Source organism: Pleurodeles waltl, chromosome 5 (assembly GCF_031143425.1).
Source record: "Pleurodeles waltl isolate 20211129_DDA chromosome 5, aPleWal1.hap1.20221129, whole genome shotgun sequence".
Lineage (NCBI taxonomy): Eukaryota > Metazoa > Chordata > Amphibia > Caudata > Salamandridae > Pleurodeles > Pleurodeles waltl.
In genome coordinates this window covers 45429549-45452208 of record NC_090444.1, presented here as the reverse complement: position 1 = coordinate 45452208, position 22660 = coordinate 45429549, and the positions used below count along the sequence as shown (strand labels likewise).

Sequence of the window (22660 nt, the reverse complement as noted above, 5' to 3'; positions counted from 1 at the left end):
TATCTAAGATGCATGACCATTTCTACAACTCATTCTAAAGACCACAAGCCTTATATACTAAGACGCTCAGACTCAATCCATTTACCATTTATTTATTTAATTGTTATTAGCCTATCCGGCCTTAACAATAATCACACAATAGATATCAATCCCTCGAACTCAATAAAAATCACATTAAATAAAACATCTCAATAAAAGGAACTATGCTTGAATTTGATTTAACATGTGCCAAAATGTATCCAATTTACCATGCATTATCGTAAAACCTGATTTGACCATAATTTACATTAAAGCTTAACTTATTCTAGAAAAACATAATGAGTCTAATATTTAAAATGTCTTATTATGGGACGAGTCATTTGGGGCCTTGCGTTGCCTTCCAGCCATTTAATAAAAGCCCGAGGCCTAACCCAGTTTACACTACCCTGCACCGATTTCCCAAGCTAAATAGGTACGGGATAACATAGGCTATTGTGCCTGTGCCAACTGTAGGTGCATTGATAGACGTAATTTCCATGCTTCCAAGATATAGGTTGAGACCTTTGTCACAATGTATTTCTCATCTGAACGCATACATAGCGCTTCCGCCTCCTTGCACTTCCTAACTCCGGAAGTTCTGAAAAGTGGGCGAAGGTACAATTTACGGAGTCTGAGCGTAAAGTGGCATAGTAAAAGGAAGTGGGAAAGTGTTTCCGGACCACCATGAAGGCATGGACAACATTCTAAACTACTCGGAGGAGCGGATTGCCATCTGTTGACCACCGCTGTCACTGGTAGTGTGCCCATACGGAATTTAAAGTAGAGAGCCCTTTTTTCCTCCGGATAAATACTGTCTATGAATGATGCTGGTTTAAGCTCTTGGTTAAACAAAATATACCGCTTGAATAAAGGGCTAAATGACTCGCACATAATCTCTGTCTTTCGCTCCCAATATGCCTTTTTTATGACAGCTAGACTAGGCCTTCCGATTTTTTCTGGATGGAGCCAAAAGTCATCCTGGCCGATAGCAGCCAGGATAGTTGAGATATGTTTGAACCAGGGCAGTTTCCGATGGTTTTGCAGCTTCATGATATCCTTAAGTACATCTCTGAATGGTTTAAGAGCCTCTTTTGTCCAAATACGGATCCAGTATCTTACTGGAGCCAGAGCGATGTAGTCCTCAACCTTTCTCATCTGTAGATCAATTCTTATTGCGTTCATTGGTGTAGCATTACCTAGACAAAGTAATTGGCGTAAAAATTTGTTCTCGGTTACTTGTATTGATGGAATCTTTCTGAATCCCCAGATCTCTGCGCTGTAAAGTGCTGCGGCTCTTGCTTTTGTTTTGTATGCAAGCAGTGCAGAGCTCACGGAGTGATTGCCTGTAGCCTTGGCAAATCTGAGTACTGCTCCGGCTTGTTGGGCCAAGGAAATTCTGCTTTTGTAGATTTGTGGTTTCCATGTCTGTTTTTCATCTAATCTGCAGCCCAGGTAATCATAGGTGGCCACTCGGGCCAGAGGCTTATTATTTACCCTAAAAGTCGATTGCAACGTCTGTTTTTGGTTGAGAATCATAAACTTTGTTTTCCCCTCATTGATTACCATGCTCCTTGAGGTACAGAAGGATTCAAAGCCCCTAAGTAGACCATGCATTGCTATCTCTGTTCTTGCCAGTAATACGGCGTCATCAGCAAAGAGCAAGATAGGTATACTTTCATTGGCTAGTTTTGGCACGTCCAGATTTAATTCCTTCAAAACTTGACTTACTTTATTTATATAACAATTGAATAAGGTTGGGGCCAAAACACAGCCTTGTTTTACACCTCGCTCAATTGGAATTTTGGCCGTATAATCATTTCTCGTAGAGTATCTGACCCTGGCAGTGTTTCCTGTATGCAATAGAATTAACAGCCTTAAGATTTTTCCCTGTATGCCCATGTCCGACAATAGCTGCCATAATGTTTGGCGATTTACGCTGTCGAAGGCTGTTTGGAGATCCACAAAGACCAGGTATAATGGACTGTTTTTAAGGGTGGAGTATTTAGCACAGATCATGTTTAGCTTAAAAAGTTGATCTGTTGTACTTTGGCCTCTCCTAAAACCAGCTTGGTGTGTTGATATTAAATCTCCGTCCTCTAGCCATTGGTCTAGACGCGACTGAATCAATTTGGCAAAGATCTTTCCAACACTATCAAGCAGTGAGATAGGTCTATAATTGCTCACCATGTCCCGAGGCCCTTTTTTGTGAATTGGAACGATTATTGATTCCTTCCAAGGAGGGATTGCCTCATAATGCCAAACACTGTTGAATAGACGGGCTAGAGCAGGTAACCATAACGTTAGCTGGTTACGGTAAGCATCTGAAGGGATGCCATCTGGGCCTGCAGCCTTATGCGGCTTTTGAAGGAGGATGACTTGTTTAATCTCTTTTTCACTGAATTCCGGTATTAACTTCATTGCACGTGGAATGACGTGGGCTACTTGCGTGGAATTTGTGCTGGAAAATTCGTTAGAGACTAGTGCATTCTGGATTCCGTTTACCGATCTAAAAAGACAATTTGAAGATGCTGCGTGGGTCTTTTGAAGAGGAAATACTTTGCTTAATCTTTGATTTCTGCCTCCCAGCCCTTGAGTGAGGATGTTTGGGTTAGTGGCCATCCCTGGTTCTGTCTTGGCCACTTCCTGATACAAGGCAGTAAAGTGCTTTACCCAAAGTTGAGGGTTAATATTCAGTTCTAGGTTTTTCGGGGGGCCTTCGCATCCCCACCTGACTATCTCCCAAAACTTTTTGGGGTTCCCTGCCGTTATTGCTTGCAGTAAAGTTTTCCAAAGTTTATGTGGAAATATCTTCCTTTTGTATCTTAATAATTTTTTGTACTGTTGCCTACATCCATGAAAATGTTGCTCGTTGGAATCATTCAAGTGCCGGTTCTTCAGTGCTTGTGATAAGGTCTTTTTTAGCTTTAAACACTCTTCATCGAACCAGCCCTCCATCATTTTAGGATTGATTTGAGGATGCTTGATCTTTTCCTTTTTTGTTTGCAGTAGCAGATTATTAAAGTTATGCAGGAGGGGTATAGCGTCATTATCTGATGGGTTTAAGAACGTGCTAAGTAATGACAACCAGGTTTGGCTGGGAACACTCATATAAGGTTCATCCTCATTTGACCTTAATATGTTTTTCCTGTTTGGTCTCATAGTTATTGTTAGGCTATTTCCGTTGAATGGAGACTCCGCCTTCCCTGGGCTCGCGTCCGGATGGACTATCTCCATTAGCAGTGGGTCGTGATCACTCTCGATTCTGTCCCTTATTTCCATATCGATGACATAATGCCAGGCTTCGATGTTTATTGCCATATAGTCAATTATGCTTTGCCTTTTTCCAGTTCGAAAGGTAGATTTAAAGGTTTTATCTGACTTTGTTCTCCCATTTAATGTGCGAAGTCCTCCTTCTATTAATGCTTCAAAGATTAATTCTCCTTTCTTGGAGTCATTACAGCGTTGGATAAGAGGCGTTGGGATATTCCAAGCATAATCTTCCTCTGCTACTTGTTCGTCCCAGAGGATAGAATGAGGTTTAGTGTTGAAGTCACCACATATCAATAAAAAGGTTTTACAAGGTTGGAGAGAGCGATTGTTCGTGTGGCCTGGTACTGGGTTCCTCCGATCCATGGTTCTTTTGTTTAGGATATGTTCTTTAAGGAGCCGCACCCCTGGCATAACTTGAGCCCGGCTGATAGGTGGGAAGTACACATTTACTATTTCGAGTGACCATTCCTCGTATTTGACTGCGAGCGTCTGGATTCCCTTGCTTTGTACGGTGTGAGTTACTACGGAGTTCCTCAGTAATGAAGTTCTAATCCAAATACTCAGACCTCCCGAGGGTCTTCCTTTTTTTTGCTTGATTGCAGGTGAGTGGAAGGTGACTAACCCGTCTAGGTCAATAGCATGAGTAGACCAAGTTTCTTGGAAGCAGCTGATGTCTTGTTTTTTAATAAATTCAACCCAGTCTTTATCTTCCATTTTGTTTTTTAAACCTGCTATGTTCCAGCTTAGAATTTTTAATATGGGACTGATTTTATTTTTTATGTTCGAGTTATCCATTTTTTGCTACGAGCTTTTAAATGATTGCTCTTTGCAATTCTGTAACTGTGGGGGATTACCCCTACTGTTTCTAGGGGAATTAGCTACCAGGCGGAACCTCATATTACTCAAGTTTGTTCGTTCAGGGAGTTGTTGTTTGGAGCTGATTGCTCCCTGAAGTATCGAGCCAGAATTGCCTTTTGCCTCTTGCCTACGCATCATGTTTCGGTCTGTAGCTTTTTCAAGAAGTATTGTTGGATATGGTTCTATTTGCGGAGTAGCAATGGATATTCCCCAGGTCTTCATCGTGTTTGAACATTTTAAGATCTGTTCTGCTATCCAAGGTGAGGCCCAGACTGTTTCTGTTGATTCCCCGTTCTCTATTTCTTTTTTTGGTATGAATCTTACTGAAAGGAGATCTTTAGTTGTTACATTCTGTAAGGCTGGCAGGGAGTTGACAAGACATAAGATGTTGGACCTGTTCAGGATGTCGTGACTTCCTCTTGAGGAGTACTCAGGCATGAACAAGATCGTGGCTTCGGGCTTTTTCGTTGTTTCAGACCGGATCACAGTGTGCCCGCCACCTTCCTGCGACAGTCTTTCTTGGAGTTGGGTGTTCTCATTTTGTCTGTCTTGAGTGGTAGCTGCACGACTAGTAGGTGTTCGATTTACCTGGCCTTTTTCCCTCCCAGTTTCACTTCTTTGTTCCTTTGTTCTTCGTAGGGTTCCCTTTTTGGAGGCCAATTGTCCCTTTTTCCTTTGATTTCATTGGTTTCCAGGTCCAGAGCTGGGCGCGATGGTGCAAGCGAATCAGTGATCCACCCAGGCTGGTTGCTGAGATTATAATTTCCAGGGCTGCCCTGAGAACAATATTTTGCCTTTGTCCGGGGTGCGGGAACTGGAGCTGTTGTGTTGTCCACGCACATGGTTGTTCTTATACTTTGCTCGTTTCGTATATACTCTGGGGTCTCTGCCCTACTATTTTCGCCTTTGCTATTATCTTGTTCTGCCCCCTCACTAGTGGAGTTCGGAGGCGGCTGGCATTTTCCGTAGTGGTCTTCTACTATGTTTGAGTAGTGTACCTGAACTAAATGTTCAGTTTTTGTAGCTGGGAGGTGCTTATCGATACAAATGCTAGGTTTGGGTGTTCCTGGGCTCCATTTGGGTTGTTCGGTGGCTGGAGGATCATTTACCTCGTTTATCCCATGATTTGTTCCAGGGTCTTTTCCGGACCACCTTTCTTTGTCTAAGTCATGCCCAGATGCTTGGTGTCCCCTGGGGCCAGTGGGTATGCGGTTTATATGGGAATGGTGAGTGCAACTTTTGTCGCACAATAATCCGGGATTTTTATTTATAAAGTTAAAGACTTTATCAGTGGGTTTCTCAAAACTCTCCGACTTAATGCTTTTATCTTTATACTGACGTTGGGCGCTCTCATCACCTGTGTTCCTGATTTCTCCTATTAGGCCTATCTGTTGTAACATGTTTAAGGCCTTTCCTGCTGGTGCTTTTTTTTTTCCTCTAGCTTTCTTCCATGTGTTTTTCCATCTGCCTGTTAGTTGAGGCCTTTTACCCGGTGGCCTTTTTTCTACTGTGTTTGGGACTTTGCTTCCAAATTCAGGACTTCCATTTGTTCTCTCCCTCTTAGGTGTCTGTTTTTTTGCATCTGGATAGTTCTCTCTTCCTGGGCCGAAGTGCCTTTCTATATTTTCTTTGTCTGCTGGCCCTTCAATTAAACTAGATTCTGTTTTTCCTAGCTCGTGAATGCACCCCTGTGTGCTTTTAAGGTTGTGTTTGCAGTCTTCGATTATGTCTTTGATTACTTTTGGGACTTCCAATAGTTTTTCCAGCAGCGGTCCACAAACTTGTCCATCCAACTTGTCCATTTTATCGGCCACTGCTTGATGCAACAGGTTTTCCCTAATTACGCCCTCTACTAGGGCCATCCTGTAATCTATAGACTGTATTGAGGATGTAAGTTGTTTGGTCAGTTCAAGTTGATCATCAAATTTTTGAGACTGGGCCATGATCGTTGCTGCGATTGAGCCCAGTGTTGCACATATAACTTTCATGATACTAAGAATTGGTTGGTCTAGTGAGAGGTCATCTCCGTTTCCACTTTGTTCGTTGGTTATCTGACCTTCTGAATTTTTACCTTCCTTTCCTCTGTGGCCTATGATTATACTACCTTCCAGGAAGTTTAGGTCTTCTGATGTTATGCTGTTTAGTTGAGGGTCTGTGTTGCCAATAACGGAGTTGTCGAGTGAGGACAGCTCCAGACTGAAAGAACTACTGTTGAGTCTGCCCAGCATTAAATTAGTTTTAACAATTTGTCTTCCGCAGTGAAGCTGTGGCGCTGGGGTTTTATGGGTCTGTTTAGATGGTGAGCAGTCTGTTTCTGGACCCATTACATTTTGGAGCGCTGTGAATTCTGCTTGGGCACATTGTGGAGAGGATGTTAGTGAAAAATTCCCGGAGTTCAATAGTCCCGTTTGGGGGTCAGGATAAGGTGAATCGTTACCTTTTCTTTGCTCTCCCGAAAAGTTGCTCCACTTTGGGGGGTTATTTAACTCCACTTCACCATCCCCAAGAGGATTACTCATTGGGCAGAATAATTGCGATAAACCAAACGGTTGCTGCTGAAGTGGGCGAGTATCCTGGAGCCCGGTCGCTGGTAGCTCCAGTTCACCCCCCCCCCATGTTGTAGCCACCCACTCCCCCCGATGGCTGTGATCGGAGGCCAGTGGCTTTAGGACTTTGCGTTTGCGGCTGTTCTGAGGTCAGGTTCACTTGGTTGTAATAGTTAGTGATAGTATTTGTTTTTGGTCTAGTTTTCCTTGCTCCCGTAGATCCACCCGGGCCCGGGTGCGTCGGTGTATACTTATGTCCCCTGCACAGAGGAATTAGAAGGCCCCCCACAGTTTCGCCTACAGTCTCTCCTGCATTCGGTAGGGCACCCCCTATATCGTCAGAGTCAGTATGGGCTGGCAAGCAAGGCAGTGTCACCACATCTAATGTCCCGCCTGACTCTTCTCCTGGCTTGGAATCGCTTTTGTTGGTGGGAGACCCGAATTGGACACCCTCTGCTGTGTCTGCTGTGTCTGCTGTGTCCTCACCTAGGTTTGCGAATCCCCCCTGGGATTGCTGGATGGTTCTGGGGTCCTGGTCCTGATCCTGGTCTAACCCAAGGCTTTGTAGACTTTTGAGCTCCTGCTCTGATCTTTGGGAATCCGCTAGGTGAGTGAGCGCCTTGTTGGCCTCCCTAGCCTTCTTTGTTTTTCCTCTTGTCCCAACCATCCTCTGGTTACCGTTCGCCACTCCCACGTACCCCTCCCCTTGGCTCCTTGGTTCCTTACTGGGTTCCTTCCTTGCTTGGTCTTTAGAAGAGACCACCAACATCAACGACAAGTCCAAGTCCAAGGCCAAAGGCCAGCTAGGGCCAACTAGGGCTATGGCTAGAGCTGTTGCTGTGGCTGCGGCTGGGTGAGGCTGGGTGAGGCGGGTGAGGCGAAGTGGCGCGGTTGGGTACCGATGCCGGAGCTGAGGGCAGGGGCAGGAGCCGGGGAGGGAGGCAGGAGAGGGGTTCAACGGCCAGGATGGACTCCCTCCCCCCCACGAAGTCTGCTTACCCGGTCCCGGACAGTCCCGGTCAGTCCTCACCCGGTCTGCTCTTCCGCTCAGCGTCTTTTCCAGGAGGGGCTGCAGGAGGTCACAGGGGTCCACAGGGGATGGCTCCTTCTCCTTCTCCTTCTCCTTCTGGCTCCCTTTGGCTCCCTTTGACTCTGGCTTCTGGCTTCCCGGCTCCTCCAGCGCCCAGGTTACGCCTGGTCCTGCCGGAATGCCAACCTACAGCCGGGGCGCACAGAGATCCTCTGACCCCCAAAGGCCGAGACAACGCCGTGCTCCGCGCTCCGTGCGTGAGCCGACCGGCAAGAGTTCTCCTTGGCCCCCAAAGCAGCAATAGTGGTTGTGGCAGTTGCGGCCGCGCTCGTGATCCGCGCTGCACTCGGCGTCGTGAACCACCCGGCGCCTACGTGAATACGTGCGTCTGTTTTCCAATCCGTTCAGACTCAATCACAATATCTGCCATACAGTTCGTGTCCTTCAACAGATCACATCCTTTCTGAGAGACCTCACCACTTTGTGGACAGTGCGCCTTTTCCAATAGAAAACACCTACACTTAAAGGACGAACATTTTTATGTTTATCACATCTCCCTCCATAGATCACATACCCAAAACATACCCTGTAGAAAACACCTCTTCCATTAGACCAGTCCCTTTTGGGCAGATAATATCATTCTCAGTCATCATTTCTCAACCCATGTACAGTTTCAAGCTATGGGTGGGCTAAATGCAACTGAAATGCTTCATGGGAACAAAGATTTTCTTATGGAGCACATCAACTTCAGTTGACTACTCCTTCTTCCACAGAGAGTGCTTCGCCCATTAATAAAGCACATACAGCACATTATCACATATTCAGTGGCTAGCTGCATAGACCATACATCTCCAATAAACCACAGCGTCTAACACAGTTCCCAACTCTATCCACAATATGCATCTCCAATTACACACTGTTTGCTTATCCGAAGAGCACACCTCCTCCAACACACAAAGCTACTGTCCAAAGTAAGACAAAGACATTTTGAGTGAGAGGCAGGAGAATGGTGAAAAAGAAAATGAAGTGCTGATTGTCAGACAGAGAAGGGGTGAATGTTGCTATATGATTTACAATGTTGATTGTGTGATAGAGTTGGGAGAATGAGCCAAGCAAAGAAACATTAGTCATGGCAGCAAAGAGGATAAATGCATGGTAAAGACAAAAATGTGAACAGTCTGCTTGTGAGTAATGAAGTGTGATTATAGTATTAATTCACTAAAAAAACTAAAGTTATGGTGATGTTATAGTTATGTTCAGATTTTACACACACAAACCCACACAAATTAAGCAGTTTTAGTTTTACTTATCTCAAGAAACTGTAACTTGTGCCCCAAGGTAACTACAACTGCTGAATTTCTATGGTTTTGTGTGTGTAAAATCCAAACCTAACTATTATGTTTAGGTTTTAGTGAATTTCTATGTTTTTTTTTTATTCTATTGCCTAACTATAATGTCCTTGTAACTTTTGTTTTTTTTTCAGGGAAGTTCAACATTCTTTTAAAAATTAAGTAATATTTAACTAACATACGTTAATCCAACCGCCGCCGGCTGTGCGCACTCGCATGCAGGTCCCACATGCAGCCACAGACTAACCCCCTGCACACGGGGCAGTGGGTTAGTAGGGCCTAGCATGCGGCCAACCCCACACTGTGCACACCCTTTGCCTTAGCTCCATGCTGTGGGTCTGTGAGTAGTTGGGTGAGTGGCTCTATGGGTGTGTGACTGGCTGTGTGTGGGTGTGTAAGTGGATGAGTCAGTGTGTGAGTGGTTGTATGAGTGTGTAAGTGGGTGTGTGAGTGGCTGTGTGGGTATGTTACTGAGTGTGTGTGTTTGTGTGGGTGGTAAGTGGATGAGTCAGTGTGGGAGGGGGTGTGTGACTGGCTGTGTGGGTCTGTGACTAGGTGTGTGTGGTTGTGTGGGTGGGTAAGCGGATGAGTCTGCATGGGTGGCTGTGTGGGTCTGTGAGTGGGTGTATGAGTGGTTGTATGGGTGTGTAAGTGGGTGTGTGAGTGGGTGAGTGGGTCTGTGACTGGGTATGGTAGTGGTTCGTGGGTCTGTGACTGAGTATGTGTGAGTGGGTGTTTAAATACCTTTATGACTGGCTGTGTGGGTCTGTGAGTAGGTGTGTGAGTGGTTTTGTGGGTCTGTGAGTGGATGTGTGAGTGGCTATATGGGTGTGTAAACGGGCATGTGAGTGGCTGCGTGGGTGGATGTTTTCTTTTTAATTGGGCTCTGGACCCGTGGATTCTCACAAGCCTAAAAAAAGATTTTGGGGCCATTTTTTGCGACGGAGGGGTCCCGCACCTCGATCCTTTCCCCTTATATCTTATTTTATGTTTATTCCCCCCTCTGCACCGAGCCAATACTTGAAATGGTGGCTGTAACTGTTCTCCCAGGTTGCGGCCAGCCAATCATGGCATTGTTGGTGGTGAGTGAATCCGAGGATTCGCCACAGTGGAACCACAGTAGATATACATATATAGATATGCATACATCTTTATTCTTTAATAACTCCAAAACTACTGAACGGATTTACACCAAATTACAAAAATCACAGTTTTTGGGCCAAGATGTGGTGTAATATAGCCTTAGAACCTGCCGTAGCCTAGGTCCTAAGGCTATTAGAACATTCTGCCACTCAGGGCAGAATGTTCTATTAAAAAAAACAAATTGCTCACGGAGCCCGAGGGGATTAAAATCTAAGAGCTTTCCCATCCTCAAAACCAGCATCCAAAATAGAATATGAACATCCACGTAATGACCCCCAGGTTTGGACGTATATGGAGCTAATCCAGTTAGTGGAAAGAACATTAAAAATAGCTCAGTAAATAAAAAAGGCTGATTCACAGCCTTAGGAAGAGGCAGATGTTACTCACTCCAGCTTCTGAATGCTGCAGTGTGGATCTTTCAAGCCTTCGCACAGCAGTATCATCCCAGATCCGCCCAGTGTATTCCCGCTCAGGTCTAGCTCAGTGAGTGACCGGTTCACACTGAGGAGTGATGCTAGAGCTGCGCAGCAGGACTTGATGTTGCTGTCCATCCTGCAGAAGAATGAGAACAAACAAAAGTTGAAATGGGTAATGATATCATTATCTAACTAGACCTTCATATTGGAGTATTTTTAATGAAATCACATTCATTGCAAATGCCATGCTTTATTTAGCTATTCATGCAACATTTTTCATAAAGGTTTGGATGATATAATTCTGCCCCAAGAAAGTTTTTATAATCATGAATAAACTAGACATTAGCTACAAAATCATGACAAATAATGCCTACCTCATGCAAAGAGACCCAGAGATAAAGTATACCCAATATAATCTAGTTAAATGAGTAACAACTAAATTTTTAAACATTTCACCAAAGGTATTATTTTTGTCTGGGCCTGTGCTTCAGGTTGCCCTCCCACCCTCACCATCAGACTTCAGTGCGCTCCTTACAGCACTCAGCATCCCAAGCAACTCAGGAAGCAGTTTGGCCAGCAATATCCATTCTCCGCTAGCCAACAGGCCTTTGAGGACACCCAGAGTCACAAAACCCCCACAAAATCTCTCCCAAAACAAAAAGAAAAACTACAGTTAGTGTCTCTCAGGAGCCCTGGACAATACCTGCCTCATCAGAACCTTTTCATGAGAAGTTGCCACCAAACCTCCACCTCTTGTGGAAGTGCACTAGAAAATGAAACCTTGCATGATTTCAATGGCCGTTTTGAGCAATGCATAAACAATGTTCAGGCTGTCATTCCTTCCTTAGCTTCTATACTGTAGTCACTGAAAGACCTGCACTCCTGTGGTCACAGAATATACTTTCAGCATAGCCTCCTAGCCCCCAACAGATGGACCAGTACTCAGCACAGCATCAATCATGAACTCAATCATGGAAAACCCTGGAAAGGAACAACAAGAAGGTGAGCAGTAAACTGCTGCATGCGTCCACTAGCACGAACAAGCATCTAAACTACACATAGCTAAGCCGTATGACAGAGATGGATTGATTTCTACTTATTGCAAATGCCTTGGTTTGGAATGTATCCCAAACACTTAAATGGTGGCCTGTGGTGCCAGGATATCAAATACTTGGACACAACCATGTTCTCAACGTAGAAATATATCTGAATGGGAAACACCCTAAAGAAGTACCTACAGTTGCAATTAGCGTGAGGCAACAATGAGAAAAAGATATTCACACTAGGAGAGTTAACTGACATACTAGAGGTCAACTCTGGAGACACCAGGGTAAGAGTGTGAGAGCACCACCAGTAATCCCTTCCATGTCAAAAAGCATACTCTAGAATGGGAATAATGACCTACGTTTAACAGTGCAACCATTATAGTTGTGTGGAGTTAGACTATACATAATGGTTGTTTTCAGTTTCTTTTATGTGCTGTGGGACTTGTTGCACATGCAACGGAACATCATCCTGCATTGAGGCAATCACACCCTGATTGTCCTCAGTACCAGAGATACAACCTCTCCTACCAGGGGTCAAAAAGGAATCAGGTTTAGTCTGCAAAATCTAACAACTTTGTCCAGTAAGTAATCAGGGGCCTGGGACAATTTTGCACAGTCTTAAACCACTACATCAGCGTGGCAGTTGTTAAAAATATAACATTATCAGAGGCACTCTATAAGAACCAGGGAACATGTGTGTAGCCCTTGATGAACTTGTGTGCAACTAGAGCTGCATTGCTTAGCCTTCACAGTAGCAGGTCAAACTCTTAATACTGAGGCCTTCCATACTACCACACGAGACCTTCCATAATACCAACGAGACCTTCCATACTACCAGTGAAACCCTCCATACTACCAACAAGACCTTCCATAATACCGCCTGAGACCTTCCATAATACCACATGAGACCTTCCATAATACCAGTGAGACCCTCCATACTACCAGTGAGACCCTCCATACTACCAATGAGACCTTCCATAATACCACATGAGACCTTTCATAATACCACATGAGACCTTCCATAATACCACATGAGACCTTCCATAATACCAGTGAGACCCTCCATACTACCAGTGAGACCCTCCATACTACCAATGAGACCTTCCATAATACCAATGATGCCTTCCATACTACCACATGAGACCTTCCACACTACCACATGAGACCTTCAATACTACTGCATGAGGCTTCCCATGCAACATGAGACGCTTCATACCACCAATGAGATGTTCCATACTACCACATGAGACCTTCAATTCTACCACAAAACCCTCCATAATACCACATGAGACCTTCCTTAATACCAAATGAGACCCTCTAGGAAAGTACCATCTTGCCTGGCATGTTACCCCCATTTTTACATGTATGTAAGTTTGTTTTTGCCTGTCTCACTGGGATCCTGCTAGCCAGGACCCCAGTGCTCATAGTTTGTGGCCTGAATGTGTGTATCTGTGTAGTGACTAACTGTGTCACTGAGGCTCTGCTAATCAGAACCTCAGTGCTTACGCTCTCTCTGCCTTTACAATTGTCACTATGGGCTAGTGACCATGTTTACCAATTCTAATTGGCACACTGGAACACCCTTATAAGTCCCTAGTATATGGTACCTAGGTACCCAGGGTATTGGGGTTCCAGAAGATCCCTATGGGCTGCAGCATTTCTTTTGCCACCCTTAGGGAGCTCAGACAAACCTCACACAGAACTGCCACTGCGGCCTGAGTGAAATAACATCCACGTTATTTCACAGCCATTTTACACTGCACTTAAGTAACTTATAAGTCACCTATATGTCTAATCTTCACTTAGTGAAGGTTAGGTGCAAAGTTATAAAGTGTGAGGGCACCCTTGCACTAGCAAAGGTGTCCCCACATAGTTCAAGGCAATTTCCCCAGACTTTGTGAGTGCCGGGACACCATTACATGCATGCACTACATATAGGTCAATACCTATATGTAGCGTCACAATGGTAACTCCGAATTTTGCCATGTAACATGTCTAGGATCATGGAATTGTCACCCCAATGCCATTCTGGTATTGAGGGGACAATTCCATGCATCCCCGGGTCTCCAGCATAGAGCCTGGGTACTGCCAAACTAACTTCCTGGGGTTTTCTCTGCAGCTACTGCTGCTGCCAACCCCTCACACAGGTTTCTACCCCCCTGGGGCCTGGGCAGCCCAGCCCCAGGAAGGCAGAACAAAGGATTTCCTCTGAGAGAGAGTGTCACACCCTCTCCATTTGGAAATAGTTGTGAAGGGCCTGAGAGGAGTAGCCTCTCCTGGCCTCTGGAAATGCTTTCAAGGGCACAGATGGTGCCCTCCTTGCATAAGTCAGTCTAAACCGGTTGAGGGAACCCCCAGTCCCTGCTCTGGTGCGAAACTGGACAAAGGAAAGGGGAGTGACCACTCCCCTGTCCATCACCACCTCAGGGGTGGTGCCCAGAGCTCCTCCAGTGTGTCCCTGACCTCTGCAATCTTGAATCCAGAGGTGTGAGGGCACAATGGAGGCCTCTGAGTGGCCAGTGCCAGCAGGTGACATCAGAGACCCCTCCTGATAGGTGCTTACCTGACTAGGAAGCCAATCCTCCTCTGAGGGCTATTTAGGGTCTCTCCTGTGGGCTTTTCCTCAGATAACGATGTGCAAGAATTCACCAGAGTTCCTCTGCATCTCCCTCTTCAACTTCTGCCAAGGATCGACTGCTGACTGCTCCAGGACGCCTGCAAAACTGCACTAAAGTAGCAAGAAGACTTCCAGCGACACTGTAGCGCCTAATCCTGCCAGCTTTCTCGACTGTTTCCTGGTGGTGCATGCTCTGGGGGCTGTCTGCCTTCACCCTGCACTAGAAGCCCAGAAGAAATCTCCTGTGGGTTGACTGCGTCTTCCCCCTGCTAACGCAGACACCAACCTTCAGCTTCACCGCTCCTCTGGGTCCCCTCTCATTGTGACGAGTGTGGTCCCTGGAACACAGGTGGTGGATCCAAGTGACCCCGACTGTCCAGTGGTCCATCTGTCCAAACTTGGCTGAGATAAGTCCTTGCCTCCCCTCACCAGACAGTAATCTTGTGTACTGTGTGAATTGCAGCTGCAGGGCTTCTGTGCACTTTTGCAAGGAATCCTTTGTGCACAGCACAGTCCAGGTCTCCAGCACTCCATCCTGCATTGCTCAACTCGCTGAGTTGAACACTGGCTTCGTGGGCCCCTCCTTTGTCGTGTTGAGACGACCGCTGTGCTCTGTTTTCTTGAACCCGTGTTCAAGTACTTCTGTGGGTGCTGCCTTCTTGTGAGTGGGCTCTCTGTGTTGCTGAGGGCCCCCTCTGTCTCCTTTTCCAAGTGGTGACCTCCTGGTTCTTCCTGGGCCCGGGCAGCACCCTTTTTCTTCAACTGCAACCTTTACAGCTAGCAAGGCTTGTTTGCGGTCTTTCTTCAAAGAAACAACTCTGCATCCTCCAGCATTCCGTGAGACATCTTCTGTGCAAAAGAGACGTCCCTGGCACCTTCCGTTCTTGCAGAATCTTCAGCTTCTTCCACCCGGAGGCACTTTACTCCTACTTTTCAGGGTCTTGGGGTGGGGTATATTGGACACCCTTAGTGTTTTCTTACACTCCCAGCGACCCTCTACAAACTACACTAGGCCAGGGGTCCCTAAGTGGTTTGCATTCCACTTTCTTAGTATATGGTTTGTGTTGCCCCTAAGCATATTGCATCCTATTGTATTCTACAGTGTTTGCACTGCTTTCCTAACTGTTTACTTACCTGATTTTGGTTTGTGTGTATATTTTGTGTATTTTACTTACCTCCTAAGGGAGTATATCCTCTGAGATATTTTCTGACATATTGTCACTAAAATAAAGTACCTTTATTTTTAGTAACTCTGAGTATTGTGATTCTTATGTAATAGTGCTATATGATATAACTGGTATAGCAGGAGCTCTGCATGTCTCCTAGTTCAGCCTAAGCTGCTCTGCTATAGCTACCTCTATCAGCCTAAGCTGCTAGAACACTACTAATCTACTAATAAGGGTTAACTGGACCTGGCACAAGGTGTAAGTACCATCTGGTACCCACTATAAGCCAGACCAGCCTCCTACAGGGGGAGTGTGGCGACCAGCACAGCACTCCCCCTGTGAGCACATGTGTGTTTGGCCGGCCAAACACACGTGCGCTGTAAGCTCTCTCCAGCCCAGCAACACAGTTGCTGGGCTGGAGAGTGCCTGCACAGGCTCCCAGTCTGCCTGGGAGCGCCCCGGCTGGGTGTTCCCAGCCAGTTCTGACGCTGCTTTGAGCAGCATCAGGACTGGCTACAGTGCAGTGTGGGAGCCTGTGTCTGCAGCGAGGAGTAGCAGGAGCGGAGCGGCGCTCGGCAGTTAAGGTAAGTTTTATTTCTTTTTGTATTTTTAGGTTTAATTTTATTCCTCCCCTACCCCCTACCCTGCGCCACTCCGCCCTTTCTACTTGCTGCGAGCTGCTCATGGTTGGTGTTTTTATCCAGTGGTTGTAGCGGAGAACCCGTCTTTTACATATTGAAATGGAGGATCGTCCTTTAAGAGATGCTGAATGTTAACTTGTATGACGTTTGTTTTATTTTCTCGTTTATAAACGCAATGAAATTTTAATTGAGACTTCTATTCCCGTCATGAGGTGGGTGTGAACTCTGCCACCTTCATATTGTCTGATTGTCTTGTGCAGTAATGTTGACTGTTTGTAGTTCAAGTTGTAAAACCTATTTGTGTAAAAAATTAAAATTATGCATCATCTTCCTCTGATTAACAGTAAATAATACAAAGAATATGTAGGTAGTTATTGAATGTTCTCTAAGGTTCTTCTTTGCTTTACCTTCCTTTGAACCTTACCTGGCCAGGAGTCACTCCCTCACCTCTCAAGGGCTCTGTTTATTTTGCAGGTAAAGCAGTTCCTGCTGAGCAAGGCTCACTGTGCTTGGTGTCTGTAAGAATGTTATCAGAGCAGAGTCCATGCTATGCTATACTATGGGGATTTATAAGGTGCATGGTGACCTGTAGGCATCCCTAGTTCATACGGCTCAGGCCAGAGGTGCCACGTAGAGGATCAGCTCAATGGTATTAAATTTGATGACATCAGCAGAATGAAAAACTGTTTCAGCCCTGCCAGGGTTTGAAACTTTGGTCTGTAGCAGCAGCACAAGGCAGCAGCAAGTGGTTAATTATCAGAGACGCCTCAGCCTTGGGCAGAATGTCTTCCCATAATTTGAAGTGACGGTCCCAATCCTACTTTGGGGGGGGGAGGGGGGAGCAAAACACTACCCCAAGATGGAAGTCATGCAGGTAAGCTGAATAAACTGCTATGCTTCCTTCCAATGCAGTCCTCTGTCCTATCCCTGGAGGGTGGGGGGGCTGTAGACAATTCCATTGCTACCTGTTTGTATTCTTCTTTATCTCACTACAAGCTCAGAACTAAATGTGCTTTAATGCAAAGGACCTGCAGCAGATTAACTACTGAGGCATGGAATCAGGGTGCATGAGAGCTCTACTGCTCAAGCCTGCACACACAAACATTAGTAGCAGCAACACCTGCCCAGCAGTTCCAACAGTGATACACCCAGTGTCCTTCACACCAATCACCTTGATACCACTCACAGTGCCACCCTCAGTAGTTCTCACATCAGGACCTGTTTGATACCCAGCATTTACTCTCCTAGTCAACTCCTGTCTGGCCCATGGGTGCACAGGGTGCTAGGCACTGCTAGGGAGGACAGCAGGGAAGACTTGTGGGATCAGGTTGCATAACACTGGTATTTAAGGGTGGTCAACATTTTGTGACAAATTTCTGCCAGGGCTTTTTTTCTGCCTGCAGAACTTGTTTAGGGTTCCTTCACAGACAAAATAAAACAACCAAACAGCCAAAGCCAGTTGCTTTTAGAAGCATTGTGAGGGGTGAGAAAGTAACTACCTTAATGATAAAAGCATTAAGGTTAACATATTAAGTGGACTACGGGCGATGATGGAAGCCTGAGTGCAGGGCAAGTATCCTTTGTATTTCTTACTGCTAAGGTAAGCAGATTGGAAACCAGTGGAAACTATGGGGATTGGCTGATGTTTTGCATCAGTGTTGGTCACAGATGATTTCACCCACCGCTACCCGTGGTGCCAAGGAGTTGGAAAGGTGCCCCAGGGACTAAAGAAGCGCTGCAGAACCTGTGAAGGAAATGCTGGATTTCGGAATGCAGTGCATGGGCAATAACGGAGATGCAGTCGCTGAGGAGGGATGCCGGGGATGAATACACACAAACATTTTGAAACTGGGGAGTGGGAGATTTTTAGAAACAAATTGGGGGAATGCTGCCACACCCAGCCAAAGTGGTAGAGAAGGCTATCAACAAGCAACTCACAACCCATCTCTAGCTGCACTTCCAAATAGAAGCCACTCAATCAGGTTTCAGATGAGACAGTATTCATCACAGCCACCAATGGACTATCCTGGACCAAGGAGAAACAGCGCCCCGCATCCTGATCAACCTCTCTACAGAGTTCAACACTGCCTTCCACAATACACCCATCATAATACTAGCGGTGGCTGCCGCAAATGTCAAGGGAGGGGGGCAACGACGACGGGGGAAACAATTAGTTTTTTTATTGAAAAAAAACACTTACCTTTCCCGCTGTTCCTGCCCCTGCCAACTCCTGCCACTTCACTTGTGGCTTCTCTTGTTGTGGTGTCCCAGTATTCACTGTGACACCAGCACAGGCTCCCTAACAATCCCAGCGCTGCTGTCATGCTAAAGGTAACATGAAAGAAGCACCAGGATTGGTCTGAGGGGCTTGGACTGCCGCTTAGACACAGCCCTGGGGTATGTGCAGTTTCTCCAGCCCGGCTGTTCAATAAAGCCGGGCTAGAGAAACCTAAGTGCGCATGTGTGTTTGGTGGCCTGAGAGGGCCTGCCCTCTCCCACCTCTCATGACCCAGCCCTGCCATTCCATGCACAGCTGGCTGAGCAGCAGATGAAAAATAAAACAATAGTAAGCTATTGTTTGATTTTTCATCTCCTTGCTCTTGGCCAAGGGGGCAAAGCTCTTCCACCATTGCAGGGGAGCCCCCACTGCATAATACTGCATGAGATTGTCATCCAAGGACCCGCACTCAACTGAATCCGCTCCTTCCTCATTGGAAGAGCCAAAAGAGTCAGACTACCAGCCTTTACATCGGAGACCAAGAATCTGATCTGCGGAATTCCCCAGGGATCGTCTCTCAGCCCGAACCTTTTGAACTTTTACATGACACTGCTTGCCAACATAATCTGATCTCAAGACATTAAAATCATCTCCAACACTGATGACACAAAGCTCATCATCTCCCTAAGAGACAACCGCCACCAGAACTAAATTCACCAATTGCATGACCATGGTAGCAGAATGTATGAGAACCACCTGCTTGAAGCTAACTCCAACAAGATGGTCTTCAGGAACAAGATCTGCTCATGGGACTAATCCATTTGTCCATGAGCTGTTGGGTCTCAACAAGGGATCTTTTTATTCCCTCTCTCAATTTTTTGTTTTCATCTAGGGAAAGGGTTAACTTTCTTTGCATTTCGTCAATAAGTGCCGCCAAGGCATTAAAATCTAAACCTTCAGCCATTCTGCTCTGGTGGAAATACATATTTATTAGGCACTTCAATCTGTCAGGAGATTACCCATTAAATCAAACTTCCACAGGAACAGATGCCTTTTATCCAAATCCCTCCAACACATGTGTGCTCAGACTTTACTGATTTTCTGAACCTTGCACCTGCTAGGGGGAAAGGGGAATGGAAATAGAAAAAGAGAGACCACCTCCAGATCCAGTTCCAGCCTGTGTTTCTCACTTGAAGATAGGATATTCAGTGTGTGTCTCTGTAACCTGGACCTTTCTTCTTATTGGGATTTCTTTAAAGGAAGGACCTGCAGTCGGGTGATAAGAGCATAGATAAGTGCAGTCCTATTGCGCATTCAAATATTCAGCCATTCACATTTACCCAATTCTATCATTCTCTTAACCTGGATCTTTTGAGAGACTAGCCTCTCTCAAAGAGAACAATGTTATCTTAATATCTTCTTTTCTCCAGGAGTCAGAGGTTTCCAAGGTTCTCTGGAGAACACTTCAAAGGTTCACAAATATACAATCTACTAATGATTTGAAATAAAAACTCCTTCTCAGGGTTCAGTTTTCATAATCACAGTCTCTAGGAATTAGTCTGAGCAATGAGGTTTGTCTCTAAGACTGACAAGTCTGCAAGGTGAAGAGTTCATGAATATATATGTACATATATATATTGGCCAGGCTTGAAATCATACAAATGGATTCCTTACTGCAGTTGCTTGAAGTTCTGTTAAGTCGAAATGAATTCTCCTCAGAAAGCCGATAGCCAGTTGTTGGAAGAAGGAAGAAATTCATTTTCTCCAGAAGGGAAAAAGTAGCTGGTGTGCACACCGTAACAAGAAAAATAATTAATTACTCAAAACTGGAAGAATTCTCTATGAAACGAAGTGCCTCGAGAACACTGCCCATTCTCAGCGTGACAGCTGAAGTGCACAGCTCCCAGTGAGAAACAGCTGGAGGGAAACTTCAGCACGAGACTAAGGTAGAAACACTAGAGCTCTGACCTCACAAGGATTTGTGGCCACCATCTTGAGTTAAACCTGAAGAAGCTAGTTCTAAGACCAGCCTCCGCAAGAGCCACAGGGAGTGAGGACGCCGCTGAAACCAACATGGGTACAAGGAAAAGGGAAATCGTTTTTCCCAAGCAGCTTCGAGACAGACTACAGACTATCAAGTATGCCACCCCAAGACTCATACTCGACCATCCATGCCACACCCACATCTTACCCCACTTGAGACAGCTTCACTGTCTCCCCATTCACAAACACAACCACTTCAAACTCCCCACACACATATACAAAGCCTTACAGAACACTAGTCTAGCGCACCTGGACAAACGCATACACTTTCACCAGAACGGAAGACACCTAACTCAGCCGCACTCTCACTCTCCCCCCATAGTCTCAAAACCTCAGGAGGTGGCTAGTTCTTATACATCGCTCCAAAAAGATGGGACGGCCCCCCGCAACACATCAGAGCCTCCCCTTCACTTCTTGAGTTCCAAAGAAGCTGGAGACTTGGCTCCTCCAATTCTCTCCAGCGACCACTCACCTACACATCTGCTCAAGCGCCTGGATACCCTCTCGGGTGAGAAGTGTGCTATACAAATCAATATAACATAACAAATGTGTTTTCCCAATAGGCTTATATTGAATCCGAGACATTTTTCGATGGGATACAGCTAAAATAAAGCAATTTTGACTTTAAAGACTGGGACTTTCCAGCTTGAATTGGGTCTATTGGCATGCATTTACTGTGGATGGAGAATAAAGTGTGCCTCGAGGGTTTGGAAACTGCTAGCAACATGTAACAAAACCTGTTAAAGTGGGAAGTTTAAGGGACACTGCAGAAGCTGAGAATATGGTCCAGGAAGATAGAGAGAGGCTGGTGGAGACAGGATAAAGCTGCAAGTGCTTAGAAGTCACATTAGGAGCTGGGATGTATACGGCTGCAGCACATGTAAAACAATTTATAAGTAATTGTCTTCTTATTTGTCATTTTATTTACAGATTTGATACCCACTTTTAGGTCATAAAAAATACCATGATAACACTGCAAAGTAGAACCTTAACAAACGTTTAGTAAACAAAGGCATAAACGTATATAATTTGCAGAGTGGGCAGCGGTCCTAAACTACCTGCCCATAACTCCACCCACTCATTACCATTAGAAACTCTTTCAGCAAGACAAGGCAAGCCCGAAGTTCAGCCCTGCAAAGCTTCCAAAGACCATGTCATTCCTTTACATTCTGGACTTCCAGTCTAGTTTAGCCAATCACAAAGCGAGGACTACAAGTCCCAGAATGCAAAGCAAAAAAACAGGACAGGGGCCGCTAGTTCTGCATGGACGTGGGCATCTTTGCAGCTATTGAAGTTGAACCCGATGCCTTTGAATGACGTCGTGACTGAAGCTGTACCTCGTTCTGCCCCTGGCTGCAGCCCGCCTGGTCCCGGTGCTGCACGCACGGAAACCTCCCTTCACTGCTTTCAGCATCATCGCTTCCTGGTCCCAGGACAGCGCTGGAAACCTGCTCTCGGGAGCGCCCCCGGGGTACCGGTGACAGGGACTGCGCCCCGGGGCGCACTCTTCGTACCCCAGGGGGCCGCGCGGAAGGGCGCGCGCTGCTCACACAAGCCCCTTCAGGGGAGGAAAGTATTTATATAGCGCTTACTGCCCCTGACGAGGCGTCGAAGCGCTTTATGTGTTTATGTTCTAAGAATCTGCAGGCGCTCGCTGTGGTACTCCGTGTACAAACATTCCATCGTTCACCAGCCGGGCAATGATGCCTCTTTTAGCTTTAATAAACATTTAAGAACTGGTGGACAAACTCCACAATAAGTTTGAAATAATCTGTATTTGTTGTGGGTTTATATTTTACAGGAAAAGATAGAGTTGCCACCTGGCCAGTATTTTATCGACATGACCAATGTTTCTATGCCAAGGCTGGTGAAACAAGCATTTGCAATGCAATTGGTCTCGCATTTCCTAGACCTGTTGGCATTGTAATTTTTTTTTTTTTGCCCATGTGTTTTGGTCTGTAATGGGGTGGATGTATGCGTAGAATTATGTGGCTATTTTGTCTTATGTAATGCTACGCTTGGTTGTGTTATAATATTTTATGTTGTATTATGCTATGCTATGTTGTGCTATGTTATGCTGTGTTGTCTTATTTTGTGTTACGCTATGATAGGCTATGCTGTCTTATGTTGTGTTATGCAAGGTTATATTGTGTTATGTTAGGCTGTGTTGTGTAATGTGTTGTTATGATAGGCTATGTTGTGTTCTGTTATATTATGTTGTGGCATGTTATGCTATGTTGTCTTATGTTATCTTGTGTTATGTTATGCTATGTTGTGTTATGTTGTGTTATGTTGTGTT

The 22660-nt window shown here is 45.5% G+C and overlaps 1 protein-coding gene across 4 annotated transcripts in view; it reads right to left on the bottom strand.

Moving 5' to 3' along the window:
* The window catches only part of LOC138295318 (ribonuclease inhibitor-like), a 171041-nt gene extending 149236 nt beyond the window's left edge, over positions 1-21805 (bottom strand). For 2 of the 4 annotated variants that reach the window (XR_011203570.1, XM_069233539.1), the window contains exons 1-2: positions 21699-21779; positions 10602-10766 (exon numbers count right to left, since the gene is read on the bottom strand). Coding sequence is in view for 3 of the 4 variants with exons in the window: in XM_069233539.1 (XP_069089640.1) it covers positions 10602-10766; positions 21699-21778 (245 nt within the window). In the remaining variant the exon portion in view is untranslated. Of the gene's footprint in view, positions 1-10601; positions 10767-19476; positions 19585-21698 lie in introns of all 4 variants that reach the window. The other 2 variants (XM_069233538.1, XM_069233537.1) reach the window with 2 other exon arrangements.
* Between the last annotated feature and the right edge of the window lie 855 nt (positions 21806-22660).